The 20,738-nt window shown below is 42.3% G+C and overlaps 1 protein-coding gene across 4 annotated transcripts in view; it reads left to right on the top strand.

Annotated features, from left to right (window-relative positions):
• The first annotated feature begins 3,027 nt into the window (after nt 1-3,027).
• The window catches only part of LOC144696609 (coiled-coil domain-containing protein 91-like), a 177,011-nt gene continuing 159,300 nt past the window's right edge, over nt 3,028-20,738 (top strand). For 2 of the 4 annotated variants that reach the window (XM_078568120.1, XM_078568117.1), the window contains exons 1-3: nt 3,028-3,101; nt 11,357-11,400; nt 13,764-13,842. In XM_078568120.1, coding sequence (XP_078424246.1) covers nt 11,371-11,400; nt 13,764-13,842 — 109 coding nt within the window. In that variant the 5' untranslated portion in view covers nt 3,028-3,101; nt 11,357-11,370. Of the gene's footprint in view, nt 3,102-3,174; nt 3,202-3,360; nt 3,383-11,356; nt 11,401-13,763; nt 13,843-20,738 lie in introns of those variants that run through there. The other 2 variants (XM_078568118.1, XM_078568119.1) reach the window with 2 other exon arrangements.

Genomic DNA, 20,738 nt, shown 5'->3' with positions numbered 1-20,738 from the left:
ACACAGGTCCATTGCAAACTACTCTCCCATCTCCAACCTCCCTTTCCTCTCCAAAATCCTTGAACATTTTGTCACCTCCCAAATCTGTCCCATCTTTCCCTGACCTGCATGTTTGAATCTCTCCAGTTAGGTATCCATCCCTGCCATAGAAACAGTTCTTTTCAAAGTAATAAATGACATCCAACATGACTGTAGTAAAGGTAAACTTTCCCTCCTCATCCTTCTCGACCTGTCTGCAGCCTTTGACGTTTGACCACGCCATCCTCCTTCAACCCTTCTCCACTGTCATCCAGCCGGTGGGACTGTTCTCATCTGCTTCAACTCTTATCTGTCTAATCATAAGCAGAAAATCACTTGTAATGGCTTCTCTTCCTGCTTCTACACCATTACCTCTGTTGTCCCCCAAGGATACATCACTGAACCCTTCTATTTCTCATCTGCATGCCGCCCCTTGGCAACATCATCCAAAAGCATAGCGTTAGTTTTCACATGTACGCTGATGACACCCAGCTCTACCTCACCATCACCTCTCCCAACTCCTCCACTGTTGCTAAATCATCAGACTGCTTATATGACATCCAGTACCTGATGAGCAGGAATTTCCTCCAGTTAAATATTGGAAAAACTGAAGCCATTGTTTTTGATTTCCGCTCCAAACTCCATTCCCTAGCTACTGACTCCATCCCTCTCCCTGGCAACAGTCTGAGATTAAGCCTGTCTGTTTGCAATCTGGTATCACATTTGACCTTGAGATGATTTTCTGACCTCATCCCTGCACCATCACCAAGACTGCCTATTTTCAGCTCAATAATGTTGTCTGACTTCACCTCTGTCTCAGCTCATCTACTCCTGAAACTCTTATTAATTCCCTCATTACCTCTAGACTTGAGTTTTCCAAAACATTCCTGGCTGGCCTCCCACATTCTACCCTCCATAAACTTGAGGTCAACCAAAACTCTGCTACCTGTGCCTTAACTCATGCCACTTCCCACTCCCCTATCAACCCTGTGCTTGTTGACCTACAATGGCTCCCGGTCAAGCAATGTCTTGATTTTTAAATTCCCATCTTTATTTTCAAATCATTTCATGGCCTTACCCCTCCCTATCTCTGTAATCTCCTCCAGCCTCACAACCCTCTAAGATATCAGTAGTCCTCTAATTTGGGTCTCTTGAGCATCCCCAATTTTCATTGCTCCACCATTGGTAGCTGCACCTTCAGTTGCCAATGCCCTCCCTACAACTCTCTGTGTTGCTTTCCTCCTATAAGACATTCCTTAAAACTTGCCTCTTTGACCAAGATTTTGGTCATCTGACCTATCTATCAGCCCTGACTCAGTTGGTAGCATTTTTGCCTCTGATTCACAAGGTTCGAGTTCCACTCCAGGAATTGAGCGCAAAAATCAAGGCATCAACACAGTAGAGGGAGTGCTGCAATACTGGAGGTGCTGTCTCACAGATAAGAAGAGAAATCAAGGCCCCTTTGCCTGATAGGGTCGATATAAAAGATACAATCAACTATTTCAAAGAGCAGGGGAGTTAACGTCAGTATCCTGACCAATGTTTACCTCTCAATCAACATTATATTAAAAAAATTATCTAGTCATTATCACATTGCTCTTTGTGCTGTATGCAAATTGGCTGCTGTGTTTTGTACATTACAACAGTGACTATACTTCAAAAGGGCTTAACTGGATGTAAAACGCTTTAAAATGTCCAGTGGTCTTTATTTTTAATGTGGTTCGAGGTTAAGTTTTGTTTTACAATGCTCCTGTTAAGTGCTTTGGAATGCTTCAGGCACCAAATAATTAAAAGTTATTGTTGTTCCTTTTTTTTTGGAGGAGGTGAGTGGAGCCAAAGGAGAACTTGTGTAATTAGGTACAAGTTCAGCCAGGCCGTGGAGGGTGGTGGTGTTGGTTGATGGCAACTGTTTGGGCCTCTGTGCAAGAAAGAAGCGTGGGGCTATCAGGAAAAAAACAATATTTCAGGCACAGAAGACCATTCAGCCCATTGTGTCCATGGCAATTGAAAAAGTTATCCAGTTTAATCCTACCTTCCAGATGTTTATCCATAGCCCTGTAAGTTATGGCACCTCAAGTGCATATCCAAGTGATTTTTAAAAGTGATGAAGTTGCTGCCTCCAGCATCCTTTCAGATCGACCATGAGTCACAGACCCCCACCACCCTTTGAGTGAATAAATAACTCAACTCCCCTCAAATCTTTCTACTAATTAGTTTAAGCCGATGCCCCCTGATTACTGACCTTGACGGAAATATGTCCTTCGTATCCAGTCTCCCCACGGCCCCTCATAATTTGATGCACCTCATTAAATCTCCCCACAGCATCCTGTTCTAAAACAAACAATCCAATCTTTCCTCAGGTAAAAATTGCTATTCCTGCCAGCATCTCTTCTGCATCCTCTCTACTTCTATCACATATTGCCTGTAATGTGATGACCAGAACTATGCACAGTAATCTGTGGCATTACTAGTATTTTATACAGTTCTGCAATAATCTCCTGATATGTTATGCTTTGTTTTGTACCGAAGTTTGTCACTTACCATGAATAGCCCATCCACACATTTCTTAATTGTAAATCAGCTACCAACAATCATTTTTTTTTAAGCTATCAGGGTTAAACGTTTCCAAACCATTATTGTCAGCCGAGCAAACATTAAAAATAAAAGGTAATCGAGCTGAAACATAAATTATGTTTCCCTCGCCATATAAGCGATCTGACATGCTGAGTTTTTGCAGCATTTTCTGTTTATAGATTTCCAGCATCGCAGTATTTGGCTTTTGCACGAAAACCCAAGGCATCAGTGATCCCTGTGCTGCCCTGGTCAGTTTTTGATATCATAAACAGCATATATGATAATTCTTTGACATGATGATGCATTATTTTTGGATCTTCTTTTGTTCTATTTAACTTTCTTGCCAGGGCTGCTGAACAGTTAACCAAGTGAGCTCCATGTCTCGCTGGAGAGCTGGCCACGTGCATTGCTGCAAGCACCGTGTTGGCTGCGAACGCTTCCGGGTAGGAGGGCGCGAGCTCGGAGCCATCACAACGGCTGGCGCGAGGCGGGCGTTGGGGAGCGAATAGGTGAGCAGCGCCCTTGCCCCCCCCCCCCCTCCCCTACTAACACCCACAGGGAAACAGGTGAGCAGTCGTCCGTCCCCCCCACCCCCCGGCAGGGAAACAGGTGAGCAGTACCCCTCCTCCCCCCGCAGGGAAACAGGTGAGCAGCCCTCCCCAACACCCACAGGTAAACGGGTGAGCACCCCCCCTCCCCCAACACCCACAGGTGAGCAGCCCCACCTTTCTGGGCCGCACAGGTGAGCAGCCCGCTCCCAATCCTGTTGACCCGTCCCTGGGCCACGCAGGTAAGAAGTGAGGAGCTCTTTCAGTACACCCCTGGGGCCACATGAGCACAGCGTCTCTTGTTACTGACTGTGTTGTTAGCACTTGCAACAGGAGGCTGATGGAGTGAGTCCACTTGGTCCTGTGCCGGAGAATGTTAGTTTAGTTTTGGTTTGTGACCCTTCCTGGGAGGTTGCAGCACTCACCCACATTGTTCAAAAGTCGTTGTCTTTCTATGTTGTTGAAAATGACATTCAATGAAATGGAGCAGGAAAATCAGGGCAATAAACCTAAAATAACATTTATTGTTAGGTGATGTGATTCAGTTTCTTTTTCAGTTTGTAATTGCTTCCATGTATCAAATATCTTCAATGACTAATTTGTAGAAGTATTTTACCTCTAAAGTGGAGTTCACTTCTTTCTGTAATGCTTGTTGTCAAGTAATACATTATACTTCTAATTTCTGTTTTAAAATATTTCAGCTTCCTGGAACCAAATGCAATATTTATTGTTTAGGCTTCTTCCCCATTAAATATGGATCTACTTCATAGGCCATTGCTCTACCTTGCTTGACTGGTTTGAGGATCCTGTACCTCTACTTTCCAGTAACTCTTGCCAAGAGGCAGGCTGTGGCAACCTCTGTAGCATGCATGAAAAGGTCTTCCCACCTGTAATTAAGAGCTTTTTAAATTTTACTTATGGAAGCTATGAAAGGGTTATTGGACCATGAACATTTTGCTACAGGGAACAACTGAGGTAGAAACCATTGCATTCTTTTTACTGGAAAATTTGGATAAATATTTGAAGTACAGAGATTTGGGGAGAATGTGGGACAGACTTTTGTTATAGCAAAGAGCAGCTTGGACAGATACAATCCATATCTTGCTCAGAGTATTGGGATGTAGCTACGGAATAGTGCATTTCAATTTCACAGCTGGCTGTAAGCATTCTTGCCCTGTAAATTTCTATGGAATTGTTTTTTTGGCAGTTTTTCCTGACCTGTGTTAGAATAAACATTGCTGGACACCAGTTCCTTTTTACCCAACTGTTGGTGGACTATTTTACCATAAGGGTATGGCAGCCAAGCTAATTTCTAGTATTGGCTAACATTTACATATGCACTTTCCATCAGCGGTCCTAAGTCAATGTTAGAAGCCTCTGCTCACTTCCTCAATCTACCTGGTTTTAGCTTCCTATTCCCAACATTTATCAGTGCTCCCTCTTAGTGGAAAAGCGGCCAGATATCATTGGTCAACAGGCAATATCTTTCCCAACGGCTCAGTAAGTAAACATCACATGTCGCTGATCAATGCAAACCATCGGGTCCCAGGTTCAATGTCAGGTCTGTGTTCTTAAAAAACAAAGATGAAACTCCAGTTTGTGATCCATACCTTGCCAGGATGTTGAGAGGTAGCTGAGGATAGTTTGCTGTGAGGATTTGATATGCTACAATTTATTCAAAATATATAGATGAACCATGTCTGAATCAATGGAAGGATGGCTACTTTGCTGAGTTTGCTCATACCTTTGTTATTTTGCATCCTGCATATTGGTACATAGTATGTGGGCAAGGCAGTCAAGAAAAATAATTGAAAAATGACACTTAGCCACAAAAGAGCTATATGTGCTTTGTGAGGTACAGATTGGGTAACTGATTTAGAATCTTGCTACAGCTCTGGCCTAGGCTTGAGTGGAAAAGACTGGCTATAATGAAGTACTATTAGACATGAATTCTGGTAAATTTTCTAATGGGAAAAGCTAAATACTGCACTTACATTGTATTGACTATTTATTGCTGCTCTCTATGTGGTTTGTGCACTGATACATTGTTGTTCGGCACCTGACTGTAGTGCAGCAATAAAGTGTGGCACCCTGGATCTACATCCACAACAATTAGGTCCTGGTTAATATAATGCCCGATATAATATAATGGAAGACATAAAATTGTGGCAGCAGATGTCAGTGAGTAAAAACCCAAACATTTTAGATGGATTTAATGCAGGATGAGATTGGAAAAAAATCAACCTGCATTCGGGCCTGAGAAAGAAAAACTGAGTGACTCGTGAAAATGAAATGGCCGCTGCCACAGCAATGAATGCACAGCTACAGCTTGTAGTGAGTCGGGAAGCTGGTGATGTCATTGAGGCATTTGAGAAGTTAAACAAAAGTGCAGATTGACATTCAGTAGCTTTCTAAATGGCACTAGTGAAGTGGAAAGGATCAGCTACATCTTTTTACGGGCAGGAGAGAATAGGTTATATTTGTTTAATAGCTGGGAGATGAGAGAGACCTACGGTAAAAACCTAGATAAAATTTTTGATGAATTAAACACACATCTCCAGCTAAAGTCTAATTACCAGATCCACCAATATGAATTTCAAAGTCGAAGATAGGAGCCAGGTGAACCGGTTAACAATTTTGTGACAAGATTGAAAAATGCAGCCAGAAAATGTATAAGGAAATGGATGAAAGGCTGATAGATCAACTACTTTGGGGTTCTGCACAAGCTCACACTATCACAGTCTGTAGACATTGCTAGAGCACATGAAGCCATGAGTAGACAGATGAACATGCTGACTACCCAAACAGCCAGCCTTCAGTTAAGTCAAAAGAAAGGTAGCAGGGGTGATGCAGTGAAACAGCAACAAAATAATGCACACCAGACAGAAAGATGGATGTGCAGGAGCTGTGAATGACCACATGAGATTACAGACAGAAGGAAGTATTCTGTATTTGGATCAAATTGTAGAGCTTGTTGAAAGCCCAATCGCTGGATAAAGATGTGCGGAACCAGGAAAGAAGATAGTAACTGAGTTATTAGAGAAAAATAGGGTCAATGAGAAGGAATAGAAAACAAAACATCTATACCTTGAAAGATGACAATGAGTTTGAGAGCACAATAGGCATAGGAACCATAGAACTGCATGAAATGGCTGGATGCAATAGTTCCCAGAGAAAAGAAATTCACACAATCATTCAGATCAGGAAGAGGGTGAGAAATAAGCCACAGCCATAAATCTGAAGGTGAAGATTGATATCGGAGTGCAAAGCAACATCATCCCGCTCCGACTATGCCAGAAGATGTTTCCTGAAAATTTAAAAGGAACTGGTCATCTAAGGAAAGATGGTCTGAAACTGAGCAACTTCATGTTGACGGTCTATGGTGGAATTGAGGTTCAACAGCTAGGAACAACCCAGGTTAAAGGGATATACAAAGGAAAAGAGACGTTCTATGTCGCTAAAACAGATGGTTTTGCTATCCAGGGTTGAGTAGTTGCGAAGAGCTGCAGCTTATCCCGGTAAACCATGTGGTGAAGGAAGCAACGCTGAGGGTTGTAGGTAGTACAGCCATTGAAAAGTGCCTCTCAATCGGAAGCAACGAATATCTGATACAATTGTATCCAGGGTGTTTTGATGGGATAATGGGATGCTTTGAAGATTTTGAGTACCACATCATTATCAATCCAGCGAAGAAACCAGTGATTCATCCCCAAAGTAAAATACCAATAGAACTAAAAGGAAAGCTTGAAAAAGAGATCCTAGAGTTGGAAGAAAAGAAAGTGATTGCCAGAGTTTGAAAGCCTACAGATTGAGTAAATTCCATCATGCTGAGAGAGAAGCCTAATGGATGGCTAAGAATTTGCCTGGATCCCAAAGAACTTGAGCAATAAGGAGGAATCACTACCCTATTCCATTACTGGAAGAGATCACACCAGCACTGGCAGGAGCAAATGTTTTCAGCAGGCTTGATGCCAGAAATGCCTACTGGAATGTGAAGCTTGTTGAGGAATCTTAACTGTTGATAACATTCAACACACCCTTTTGTTGGTACAAATTCCTGCATCTATCTTTTGGCCTCAAAGTGAGCCAGGATGTTGTTGGCGGCTTCCCTTCGTTCTTGAAGGTGGCCATTTCCTACAGGTGTAGAAGCATCTGTTGTGCATTGGAATGTGGCTGTGGAGCCGGATTGCAGGCCTGCACAGCTTTCCACTGTGCGGGCAAGGAAGAACTGTCTGATTTTGTTGGGATTTCCCCGTCTTTCTAGCTTTCCTTTACTCCATAGCTGCCTGTATTCTTTGCTGTTCAAAGGAAACAATGCCACTTCTTGAGATTGCTCTCCAGTTAGTTCATTCTTGTGTATTTTTCTCCCATTCTGGTGGACATGCCACATTTTCTGATGTTTTCCTTCAAGGAATTCTTGAACCTTAATCTCAGCCTACCTCGCATACATTACCAAAAGGTGTCATGACGACACCCAAGGTCTAGACATTGGTACGAGACCTGGTCATTACGAGAAGACATGATCTGCTTGGTGTTCTCCACACCCGCACTTACCACAATGCAGATTGCAACACTGACCACCCTCTTGTCACCAGCAGAGTGAAGGTGCAACCCTGAAAGTTTCACAGCTCCAAACAAGATGACCTGCCAAGTATCAACAGCACTTGTGCAAGCAATGATGCCAATTACACGTACTTTGCACTGTTGCTAGAACGATAGCTACCCACGAAGGTTTTATCGGGAAGCGCCGATGATGGTATTGATGAAGCTTAGATGTAATTAAATTCAAACATCTGTGAAGCACCATAAGCATCATTTGGTAAAGACAGAACCCGCAGCTAGGATTGGTTTGAAACCTACTCAGCTGAGATTATATAAGTCATTGATAGAAAAATCAAAGCCCACACGATGCACAACATAAATCCAGCAGCTAAAACCCTGCACAACCTGAAAGTGGCTGAGGCAGATGAGGGAGATACTGCGCAAATAAACACTAGATCAACTTCTGTCAAGAAATCCAAACTGCCTGTGACAATGGAAATCTACGAGCCATGTATGAAGAGGGCACTGGGCCCTGCCATCACCAAATTTGCCCCTCTGAAGTCAGCAAATGGTAAAATGCTCACCGACAGAAGTAAGCAGATGTCCCACTGGGCTGAATACTACTGTGAGCTTACTCCTGTGAGTTGGACATCTCCCAGTCTGCACTTGATACTTTCTCAGAGCTTCCTGACATGAATAAGTTAAATAAAGAACCCTCGTCACTTGAGACTGAAAAGGCCATAGACTGCTCAGCAAACAGAAGGCCACCAGTCCAAGATGGAATCCCAGCTGAATTCAAGCACGGAAAGATCCATCTATTGCAGACCTTTATCACCACCTCCTTCTCTGCTGGATGGTGGGCTCCATTGCACAGGAGATGTGTGACGCCAAAAACAAAGGCAACAAAGGAGATTGCAACAACTACAGGGGCATCTCGCATCTTAGCATCATGGGGAAGGCCTTAGCTAGGGTCATAATTAAAAAACTCCATCTACTTATAGACTGTATCTGGAAGCACAGTGCTGTTTCTGTGTGGGCAGATTCTACTGTGGACATAATCATCTCTTTACAAGAAAAGTGTAGAGAACAGGACACATCTTTTTACCTTATTTCCATAGATCTCACCAAAGCATTTGACACCATCAACAGAGCAAGGCTTTACAAGATTTTAGGAAAAATTGGCAGTCCACCAAAGCTCCTCGGTTTCATCTGCTTCTCCCTTGACAACATGCATTGCATTGTACAGTTTGATGGCTCCACTTCCACCAGTTTAAGAGTGAAGGATGGAGTGGAACAAGGCTGTGTCCTAGTACCCACTCTGTTTACTATCATCTTCTCCATGCTTCTGACCTTCACTTTTCCTGCAGATATAGAAGAAGCCTACTTGCATACTAGGTCAGACAGCAGACTCTGCAATTTGTTAAAACTGAAAGTGAAGTCAAAAACACGACATCCTGATCAGGGAACTCCTATAGCCCGACGATGCTATGCTACTTGCCTAAATGGCAAGTCAGCTACAAAGACTCATGGACTGCCTGTCCCATGCCTATAACTTGTTCTCCCTGACTGAGCATCAAAAAAAACGTGGCCATGGGACAAGGTGTTGCATCTCCACCTCTGATCACATTAAATAACACCCAATTGGAAGTGATTAGGAAATTCTGCTACCTTGGCTCCATAGTGACAGTCTGCCCCTTGATACACAGTTTGATATGTGCATCGGCAAAGCACCTATCACCTTTGGCCAACTCATGAAATGCGCATGGGATAACACCAAGCTGACCCTTAGGACCAAGATAGTTTATAAGGCTTGTGTTCTCAGCACCTTGCATGGCTATGAAACATGGGCGACTTATAGCTATCAGGAAAAGAAGCTCGATGATTTCGACCTTCGCAGACTGCAGTGCATATGGGTGTACCCTGGCAGGACAAAGTCATGATATGGGTGTCCTTTCAAAGGCAGAGCTCCAAAGTGTGTTGGGGCTAATCAACCAGAGGTGGCTTTGGTGGATCGCATGTCTGCAGGATGGGAGGCAGTCACTTACCCAAAGACGTCTTGAATGGTGAGCTAGCCGGAGGTAGATGACGAGTGGGGCGCCCAAGGCTCCGCTTCACGGATGCTTGCAAGCGTGACATGAAGGTCCTAAATATTGACTATTGCACTTGGGAGTCACTGGCTGACGAAAAAGGGAAATAGTGACATGTCCTGTGAGCTGGCATGCACTACCATGATGCCCAGTGGCTACAGCAGCTTGGCAACAGGCGCCAATGCCAAAAACAACAACCCGCAATGTCCCTTGGCAGCTTCATGTGCAACGCTTGTGGCAGAACTTGCCCCTTAAGGGTTGGACTTCACAGCCTTCAGCAAAGATGCACCAAATGAAGACACCCACCCAAATGGATTGTTTGCTGCATGTCCATCATTTCTCATAGATCGAAGGATGATAACAACAATGGTCGTCAGTGCTAGAAATGGCTGAAGAGCTAAAGCCATTGAAAATTTATCTTTCACTTGTCACCAATTTTTAAATAAAAGATAACTACATTGCAGAATATCAAGTACTGGCGATTCTTCTATGAAAGTTTTGACTTAGCTGGCAAAAACAACAACCTGCATTTATACAGTGTCTTTAATGTAGTAAAATGTCCCAAAGTGCTTCACAGGAGTGCAATCAGACAAAAATTGACACCAGGTTAATGTTAGATAGATATTTGCGACTTTTCTGCAAGACAATTGCCTGTGACATGTTTATTTCAGCTCCTAATTGAAACACAGCTTAATTTAAGAAAACTCACTGAAGTGGGAAATTTCTGGGTAATTGTAGCTAGCAAAAGGAGCAATAAAAACCTTTGCTGCCCAGTTCATACATCAAGTCTCATTCAAATTCTATCTGGTTAGAATGGCAAAGAAAATGTTTTTCTTCTTCTCCATCTCTGGATTAATAGTCAGGGGCAAATCAGGTAGAGTTCCCATTCCAGATACTTGTGGAAAACATAGATGTGACAACAGGATTGGGCTTGATTATGATGTTTCTCTCCTTTTGCCATGCATAGCATTGTAACCTTTACTTTTCAGCTTGATAGAAATGCTTTAGTCTGCTGGCCTAATGTTTGGAATAGTGTGTTTAAAAGTAAATTGTACAGCCAAAATACTGAAGTGAAAAGTTTCTGAAAACAAAAGGAAATGTGTTATGCTACATGATTTAAGAACCTTTTTCATTTTTAAAGGCTCTTACCAATTCTGTGTACTCCTAGTGGGTGCACATAATATAATCTCGAGCAAGGTCTTTGGAATGCTTGTTCAATTTAAAACATTCTACAGTGCAACAGTGATTTCAAAGAGAAGGGAAATTGTGCATTTTGACAATGAAACTGAAATTTCAGAATCAAAATTACTATTTTAGATTTTTTAACTTGTCACCTATTGAGATGTATGGGGAATTCTTATGGTTTTATTTTTAAATTACTGAGGTCTGGTATTATAGACTATCATAAAACATAATTTTATGTGAGATAAGGTTGATAAATTTTTGGATATGCCAATGAAAATGCATATAATTTTTAAAAACTACTATGAAAATATTTACGAACATTTGTATTTTTATTGAATGAATATTATGGTATATTGAAATTGCAAAAGTATGTAAAGTAATATTGTTATTTGATCTTTGTAGGTGCACAGTGAAGGATGGATGATGATGAATTTGGAGGATTTGAAGTATGTATTAAAGTGTGCAGAATAAGTTCATGTGTAGCTTTAGACTCTGCCTTTTTGCTGGGTTAAATATTGGACATGTACCATACAAGTGATGGGTGGTACAGTGTAGTGGAATCGTGTGGTTTGTTTTTGGAATCATGTTTTGAATTCAGCCCAGACATATGGGAATAAAAATCTCAGCTAGCTTAAGGCAATGAAGGTTTGAATTGGATTTTGGCAGTCTTACTGCAGTTCCCAGAAGAAACTGGTACACAGAATTGCTTTCACATTTGCTATAAAGGACCTCATTCTGGCTAATTACCAAGACAAGGTGAATGTTAATTTCTTCTGGAGCTGCTTGCGGGGGGGGAAACCAAATGCTTTTCTTGCATCTCCTTATAGGCTGCCCTTATATTTAAGAAGGGACTCTGGATGATATTTTTTTAATGAAAAATGCTTTTAATTGATCTTGACCTGAATTATATTTTTGTGCTTGTCAAATAAAAATTATTGCTAGGGAATGGAACCCATTTCTGTTTTTTTTTTACACACACTCTTGTCATTAGCAGACTCCAACTCATAAACATTATGGATGGAAATCCCTTTTCCCATTGCCGCAAAGATGTGGTTGTATCCCATCCTTTAGTACACCAGCGGGATTCTTTTTCTTTGTGCACATTAGCCAATGTGTGAAATCCTTAGTTTGTAAGCAATTTTCAAGTGTGGCAAATGAGTTGATTGTCCAGTTAATTTCAAGTGAAATTCTTGCAGCCAGCAGAGAGAAGAATGCTTCATTCCATCAGTCTGGCCTGGATTTACACTCTGGCCTTTCCTCTTTGGAAACAATGTGCCAAAACTTAATGTATCATCCAGTATATTAAAAAAAAGTACATCTTTTTCAGCATCCCCTCTATTTACTGTGGGGTGCCATATTGAAATGCGAGGGACTTGAAGCATTGCACTGAAGATTGTGTTTTATAGAAAGGCCCAAAATGTACGAACATGTGAATTAAGAGCAGGAGTAGGCCACTTGGCCCCTCGAGCCTGCTCTGCCATTCAATAAGATCATGGCTGATCTGACTTTGACCTCAACTGCGCATTTCCGCCTACCCCGGGTAAGCTTTCACCCTCTTGCATATCAAGAATCTATATACTTCTACCTTAAAGATATTGAAAGACTCTTCTTCCACCACCTTTTGAGGAAGAGAGTTCCACAGACACTCAACCCTTTGGGAGAAAAAAGTTCTCCTCATCTCTGTCGAAAATGGGCGACCCCTTATTTTTAAACAGTGACCCCTAGTTCTAGATTTTCCCACAAGAGGAAACGTCGTTTCCACATCTGCCCTGTCAAGACCTATGTTTCAATCAAGTTGCTTTTTACCCTTCTAAACTCCAGTGGATACAAGCCTAGCTTGTCCAACCTTTCATGACAACCCCTCCATTCCAGGTCTAGTAAACCTTCTTTGAACTGCTTCCAATGCATTTACAAGACTAACCGCTTCCTTGAGTGTACGTAAATTGACTCTTATGTTAATCTTGGAGTAGATTCTCTCCTCCCACTTGGCTGAAACTGAAATTTATTGAGTAAATTGTTCACATTGCAAGTGTTCGTATTAGTTTTGAAAAGGAAAATCAATCAACCCCTCGGAATAAAAGTTTTTTTTCAATAGAAGTAAATAATTGGCAACTCAGCAGAACTCCTTTGATTGGGAATCTTCACAGTTTTCTTCTTTCTGCCCCTTCCCAAGCTTTGAGAGACAATTGTAGTAGCCAACCCAGCTCAGATCCACTAACACAGCACAGACTGCATGTTGTCTCTGTGATCTTGCTGGTTTGTATGGCTCTGCAACACTAAACAGTGAATTTACCCACTGAACCATCAGGGGAGGCATTATTTTTATTCAGCACAGCACAGAATGTTTTCATAGCTTTGAATATGTGCCTTGAAGACAGTGCGACACAAAAACATTATTGTAAATGTATGAAATTTAGATTACTCTTGGTGCTCTTGTTTTATCTGGTGTTTACTCGCATGGGAGGATAAGATATTTCTTTGACAGCTATTTGGAGTGCAGTTTGGAAGCTAGTTTTGCACTGAGGGCAGAGGATTCAGTCCATAATGAGCAACTGTGTTCAGAAATATCACATCAAGATTGACTTCAGAACATTTAACATGCCTAACTGTATTCAGCTGGACATTTTATAAACTGGGTTCCAAGTCAGCTCCAAGCTAACTTCAACCAAACACTTTCTCATCTTTCATTTGGATTTGCCTTTCTATTCTGAATAAATTTTGATGACTCTTCATTCTTTTGTTAAATATATTTAGGAAGTAAGTTAGCACTGCCAAATTGAACTGTGCTTTTTTAAAAAAAAATGCTTAGGCAGCAGAGAGCTTTGAAGATGGTGAAATGGGAACACAGTCAGTCTCACCAGCCATTCCCTGGGCAGCATTTTCTGCTGGTAAGTGAATCTCATTGATCTATTGGCTCTGCTCTGGTTGCTTTAGACCTATTTTAAATAGTACATTTTGGTTTGGATATATTTTGCACTAAGCCTTAATTTTGAAAACAGAGAACTGAGTAGCTTTGTTGTACATATATATTATGAAAAGAAGAGTTTGTATTTAGAAAATGTAACCTGTCACATGGTATCTCATCACTTGAATTTAGCAGGTAACTGTCATGTGGTGCCATAAATGGTTTATATTTCATAACTTTGTGCTTGTCCTTCCTGTATTGCACTGTGTCTGGAGAGCTCATGTTTGTTTTGTAAATGTGTTATAATAATTAATGTTGCTGCTGTAAACTCTTAGGGGTAGGTCTCGTGACCTTTTATACTGATTGTTCAGCATACTGATGTTTAAACTAGTTCTTAAACATGTTCAGTTACTATAGACTGATAAAATTTCTTCCTGCCACCAATTCCCTGCCTCCCTCTCCACCCCAAAAAAACTGTTGTGCATCATGTGCACAACAATGTCTAGTGTTGCCTATGTGTCAGCATATTTGCACTGCAGTCCAACAATTGCCATTCAGTGATTTTATTTTTTACATATAATCTTCATAAATTCTCTTCAGAAAGTAGTAATCCCATTAGCTGAAAACCCATTAGCTGAATTTGGGGGACATCAATACTAATGTTAGACATAATCTTTAATTGGGTCTGATTTAAATGATGGTGGTATTTGCAGCATTTTGTGGTTTTTTATGTTTGCGGCATTCATTTATTTTCCATTCATCTCAAAATTTGGAAATTTGTGGAGCAAATGTATATCACTGTATATGTCTTAATAAGTGGGTCATGTCTCCCATTAGTTCCAGTCTCTGTAGTTAACTGCACTGCACTGAAAGTTTCTCTTCTCAGTTCTTTTATGTACCTTTGCTCACATTCCTTCACCACTGTCCAGATGCCTGCAATCTGTTTTGCACACTGGGGTCATGAACTGCAAATATGTATATATTAATCTGGCCACTGTTGCTGTAAGCAGTCTGAATTTCCCTAGATTAAAACCTTTTACTTTACTTAGATGAGTTAGAAAAGACTGGAAATTGCAAAAATCAATTATACTAATATAGATATGCCTACCTTCACTGAGGTAAGTCATTAAATTCATTAATGTACAAGTGATTTTTTTGGTCCATTTACTGGTTGGAAATGGCAGCTTAGATGAGCCTTGCAAAAGTTCACTAAAAATGCTTCGACAAAGTTTTCAATTGTCTAACTTGTAGTAGGACTTAGTTACGATTTGGATATACTTAATTCTTAGTAAATGTTGGCATTACATTGATGTTTCACATGAAAGAAAAACCCATTCATCTCTGCTGCAGGACTATTGTATGGCTATATGATAGTTCAGAATGAAACTAATGAAGAATATTGCAATGAGTGATGTTGATACTGTGGGTTGAAAGAGTTGGTATTGGAATAATTTCAGATATTACTGAGGGAATGCTTATTTTCAATGCAAGTATTTTTCTGCTGACTTTGTATCATTTAAAAGTACAGGTATCATGCAATCTTGGCATTAGATTTCCTTTTAAGTAATGATATATGCCAAGAGTAAACCTTGTACAAACATTGAACAGGATATTTTGATCAAGTATCAGCAATATTGAATTCAAGTGAAAAATGCCCCAGGGTTGCATGTGGTCTTTTCAGATTTATAGAACATGCAGATCTTTGGCAGTTGATTTGAATCACTCATGGGGAAAGTGAGTATGAAATTGAATGGGGGTATTCAAGTCTTGATTCCTGGAGTTAACACCTGTGTAGGTGAGTGGCTAGGCTGGGGTTTGAGATGTCCTGTAGGGAAGCATAATTAAATATGTATTCCTGTAATTTTGGTTTAGAGGTTTTCAAAAATTCTGGAATTTTAAGTAACATGTATGCTATGTAAAGAATAAAGGAACTTCAGTTACATTTTGGGCAGGCCAGAATGGAAAGGGGCTCAGTCGTAACCCTGCAATAACATAACTGTTTCTGATCTATTCTGAATTCTGTACTAAACCCTTATCCAGATTTTAAATGGATTCCAGACCTGCTAATAAGTGATGTTCTGTGCTTTTATATACAATAACACCTGCATGTTTATTCAGAGGAGGCCATTGCCTGCCTATGCTGTGCTTGTTGAGAATGGGAGACTGGGAATCCTGGTCTTGAACACATCAACAAGGTGTGCCGAGCTGTATTTTGGAATATCAATGAACTGTAGCAGGGAGCAAAGGGAAGCAAGTTGTCTACTCAGTTCTGATCTTTATATGCTGCACATAGAGATCCAGGATTGGGGCATGGGACCTGCCTTCCCTTGCACCATGTTGCTGTTCACTGCTACTTCAACATTTGGTTCAATTTCACATCCACATGTTAGCAACCAAAATTCTTTTTTCTATATTTTTTTTCTTCTCCACCTTTTTTTAAACCATCATCTTGTGCTATATTCCATTGCACTAAGTGGCCAAGCAGCAAATCTGTTCAAGTTCCACTGTATGATTGGCCACTGTTGTATATGTTAACACCTCAGGGTGATTAATCTTATCCTTCTTCCTTTCTTTTTGACTGGTAGCATGGCTTAGCTCCTTTTGCCCCTGAATTAGAAGATTGTGGGTTCAAACTGCACTTCAGAACTTAAACGTCTAACCTAGATTGATATTTGCATTATTTAGGTTGCCTTTTTTCAGTTGAGTGCCTCTCCAGCAGTGTTTTTTTTCCTCCCCAGAGCATCTACGGACATGAGGCCAGCAGTCATGTGATTTCTTTTGATACCCAGTCCTGTCTCTCCTCTGCTCCCTTTGACCCCTTTACTGTCTCTGTACTGTCAGCCTGTTTATCCAACATCCGGTCTTTGGTGAGTCAAAACTTCCTCCAGCTTAACGTCGAGAAGACGGAAGCTATTGTCTTGAGCTTGTGCTATCAAATTCACTGCCTTGCTGGTGACTTCATTCCCCTTTCTGGCTATATTGCCTCAGGATGAACCATGCCATTCACAGTTTTAGCTTCCAATTCAATTCTATTCTGAGCTCTAAACTCTACATCTTATCAATCACTTGACAGTGTTGTGTAAATCCTCCTCTACCTTTGCACTTAGACTTCTGAAAATCCTATGTGTGATGGATCACCTTCAGATTTGATGACTATAACATGCTCTTTCTTGGCTTCCTATCCCCCACCCTTCATAAGCTCTAGCCTGGCTAAAACTACTGCTGCACCTATCCTTGCCTCACATTAAATTTTGCTTCCCATCGTCGAGTCTTTGCTGACCTATACTGATCTCCCTGTCCTACACCACATTAAATTCATAATCCTTCTCCTCATCTGTAAATTCCACCATGCCTTATGTACACACAAATCTTAAGTTTTTAAATTTCTTCATGGGATGTGGGCACTGCTAGGTAGGCCAGGATTTATTGCCCATTCCTAATTGCTCTCGAGAAGGAATGGCGATATATTTCCTAGTCAGGATGGTGAGTGACTTGAAGGGGAACTTCCAGGTGCTGGTGTTCCCATCTATCTGCTGCCATTGTCCTTCTAGGTGGTAGTGGTCGTGGGTTTGGAAGCTGCCGTCTAAGGAGCCTTTGTGAGTTCCTGCAGTACATTTTGTAGATGGTACACACTGTTGTTACTGTGCGTCGGTGGTGGAGGGAGTGAATGTTTGTTTGTGGATGTGGTGCCAGTCAAACGGACTGCTTTGTCCTGGACGACATCCAGCTTCTTCAGTGTTGTAGGAGCTGCACTCATCCAGGCAAGTGGGGAGTATTCCATCATATTCCTGATTTGTGCCTTGCAGATGGTGAACAGGCTTTGGAGAGTCAGGAGGTGAGTTACACAAGATTTCTAGCCTCTGACCTGCTGTTATACCCACAGTATTCATATGGCTAGTCCAGTTTAGTTTCTGGTCAATGGTAACCCCCAGGATGTTGATAGTGAGGGATTCAGTGATGGTAATGCCATTGAACATCAAGGGGCGATGGTTAGATTCTGCCTTGTTGGAGATGATCATTGCCTGACACTTGTATGGCATAAATGTTACTTGCCACTTGTCAGCCCAAGCCTGGATATTGTCCAGGTCTTGCTGCATTTGAACATGGACTGCTTCAGCATCTGAGGAGTTGCGAATGGTGCTGAACATCGTGAAATAATCAGCGAACATCCCCACTTCTGACCTTATAATGGAAGGAAGGTCATTGATGGAGTGGCTGAAGATGGTTGGGGCTAGGGCACTACCCTGAGGAACTCCTGCAGTGATGTCTTGGAGCTGAAATAATTGACCTCTAACAACCACAACCATCTTCCTTTGTGCTAGGTATGACTCCAACCAACGGAGAGTTGTCCCCCTGATTCCCATTGACTCCAGTTTTGCTAGGGCTCCTTGATGCCACACTTGGTCAAATGTTACTTTGATGTCAAGGACGGTCACTCTCTCTTCACCTCGGGAGTTCAGCTCTTTTGTCCATGTTTGAACCAAGGCTGTAACGAGGTCAGGAGCTGAGTGGTTCTGGCGGAACCCAAACTGGGCATCAGCGAGCAGGTTATTGCTAAGCAAGTGCCGCTTGACAGCACTTTTAATGACCCCTTCCGTTACTTTACTGATGATCGAGAGTAGACTGATGGGGCAGTTGTCCTGCTTTTTGTGTGCAGGACACACCTGTGTAGATGCCAGTGTTGTAGCTGTACTGGAACAGCTTGGCTAGGGGCGCAGCAAGTTCTGGAGCTCAAGTCTTCAGCACTATTGTCTGGATGTTGTCAGGGCCCATAGATTTTGCAGCATCTAGTGCCTTCAGCCATTTTTTGATACCACGTGGAGTGAATCGAATTGGCTGAAGGCTGGCATCTGTGATGCTGGGGACCTCCGGAGGAGGCCAAGATGGATCATCCACTGGGCACTTCTGGCTGTTGCAAATGCTTCAGCCTTATCTTTTGCACTGCTGTGCTGAGCTCCTCCATCATTGAGGTTGGGGATATTTGTGGAGCCACCCCCTCCAGTGAACTGTTTAATTGTCCACCACCATTCACGACTGGATGTGGCAGGACTGCAGAGCTTAGATTTGATCTGTTGGTTGCGGGATCGCTTAGCTTTCTCTATCACTTGCTGCTTGGCACACAAGTAGCCCTGTTTTCTAGCTTCACCAGGTAGACACCTCATTTTTAGGTATGCCTGGTTCTGCTTCTGGCATTCCCTCCTGCACTCTTCATTGAACCAAGGTTGATCCCCTGGCTTGATGGTAATGGTAGAATGGGGAATATGCCAGGCCATGAGGTTACAGATTGTGTTCGAGTACAATTCTACTGCTGCTGATGGCCCACAGCGCCTCATGGATGCCCAGTCTTGAATTGCTAGATCTGTTCGAAATCTATCCCATTTAGCACGGTGGTAGTGCCTCACAACACGCAATCCTCATTGTGAAGGTGGGACTTCGTCTCCACAATGACTGTGCGGTGGTCACTCCTACTGATACTGTCATGGACAGATGCACCTGTGGCAGGCAGGTTCGTGATGATGAGGTCAAGTATGTTTTTCCCTCTTGTTGGTTCCCTCACCACCTGCCGCAGACCCAGTCTAGCAGCTGTGTCATTTAGGACTCGGCCCACAGGGGTACATCCACAATGCTATTCGGGAGGGTGTACTAGGACCTTGGTCCAGCAACAGTGAAGGAACGGCGATATATTTTTCCAAATCAGGATGATGAGTGGCTTGGAGGGGAACTTCCCGGTGGTGGTGTTCCCATGTGTCTGCTGTCCCTTATCCTTCTAGATGGTAATGGTTCTGGGTTTGGAAGGCGCTGTCTAAGAAGCCTTGGTAAGTTCTTGGTACACACTGCTGCTACTGTGCGTCGCTGGTAGAAGGAGTGAATGTTTGTGGATGGGGTGCCAATCAAGTGGACTGCTTTGTCCTGGATGGTGTTGAACTTCGAGTGTTGTTGGAGCTGCACTCATCCAGGCAAGTGGAGCGTAATCCATCGGACAGGCTTTGGGGAATCAGCAGGTGAGTTACTTGCCGCAGGATTCCTAGTCTCTGACCTGCTCTTGTAGCCACAGTAATTATGAGGCTTGTCCAGTTCAGTTTCTGGGAATGGTAATCCCCAGGATGTTGATAGTGGGCAATTCAATGATGGTAATGCCTTTGAATGCCAAGGGTGATGGTTAGATTCTCTCTTGCTGGAGATGGCCATTGCCTGGCACTTGAGTGGCGCAAATGTTACTTTCCACTTGTTAGCCCAAGCCTGACTATTGTCCAGGTCTTGCTGCATTTGGGCATGGACTGCTTCAGATCTGAGGAGTTGTGAACGGGGCTGAACATTGTGCAATCATCATCGAACATCCCCACTTCTGACCTTATGATGGAAGGAAGGTCATTGATGAAGCAGTTGAAAATGGTTGGATCATGCACTCGGCACTTCTGGCTGAAGATTGTTGCAAATGCTTCAGCATTATCTTTTGCACTGATGTGCTAGGCTCCCCCATCATTGAGAATGGGGATATTTGTACAGCCTCCTCCCCCAGTGAGTTGCTTAATTGTGCACTGCCATTCACGACTGGATGTGGCAGGATTGCAGAGTTTAGATATAATCCACTGGTTGTGGAATCGCTTAGCTCTGTCTATCGCTTGCTGCTTATGCTGTTTGGCACACAAGTAGTCCTGTGTTATAGCTTCACCAGGTTGGCACCTCATTTTTGGGTATGCCTTATGCTGCTCTTGGCATGCCCTCCTGCACTCTTCATTGTGCACAAAAATTTAATGTACTTAAATTGCCTGTGCACTCCAAAAAAACAGCGGCTTCATTGCTTATGCACCTTGCCTATGCAATTTTCTCCCATCCTATGTCCCTTTCTGAATGCTTCGATTCCTTGACTCTGGTTTC

Source organism: Cetorhinus maximus, chromosome 22 (assembly GCF_964194155.1).
Source record: "Cetorhinus maximus chromosome 22, sCetMax3.hap1.1, whole genome shotgun sequence".
Classification (NCBI taxonomy): Eukaryota; Metazoa; Chordata; class Chondrichthyes; order Lamniformes; family Cetorhinidae; genus Cetorhinus; species Cetorhinus maximus.
This window is presented reverse-complemented; position numbering and strand designations above follow the sequence as displayed.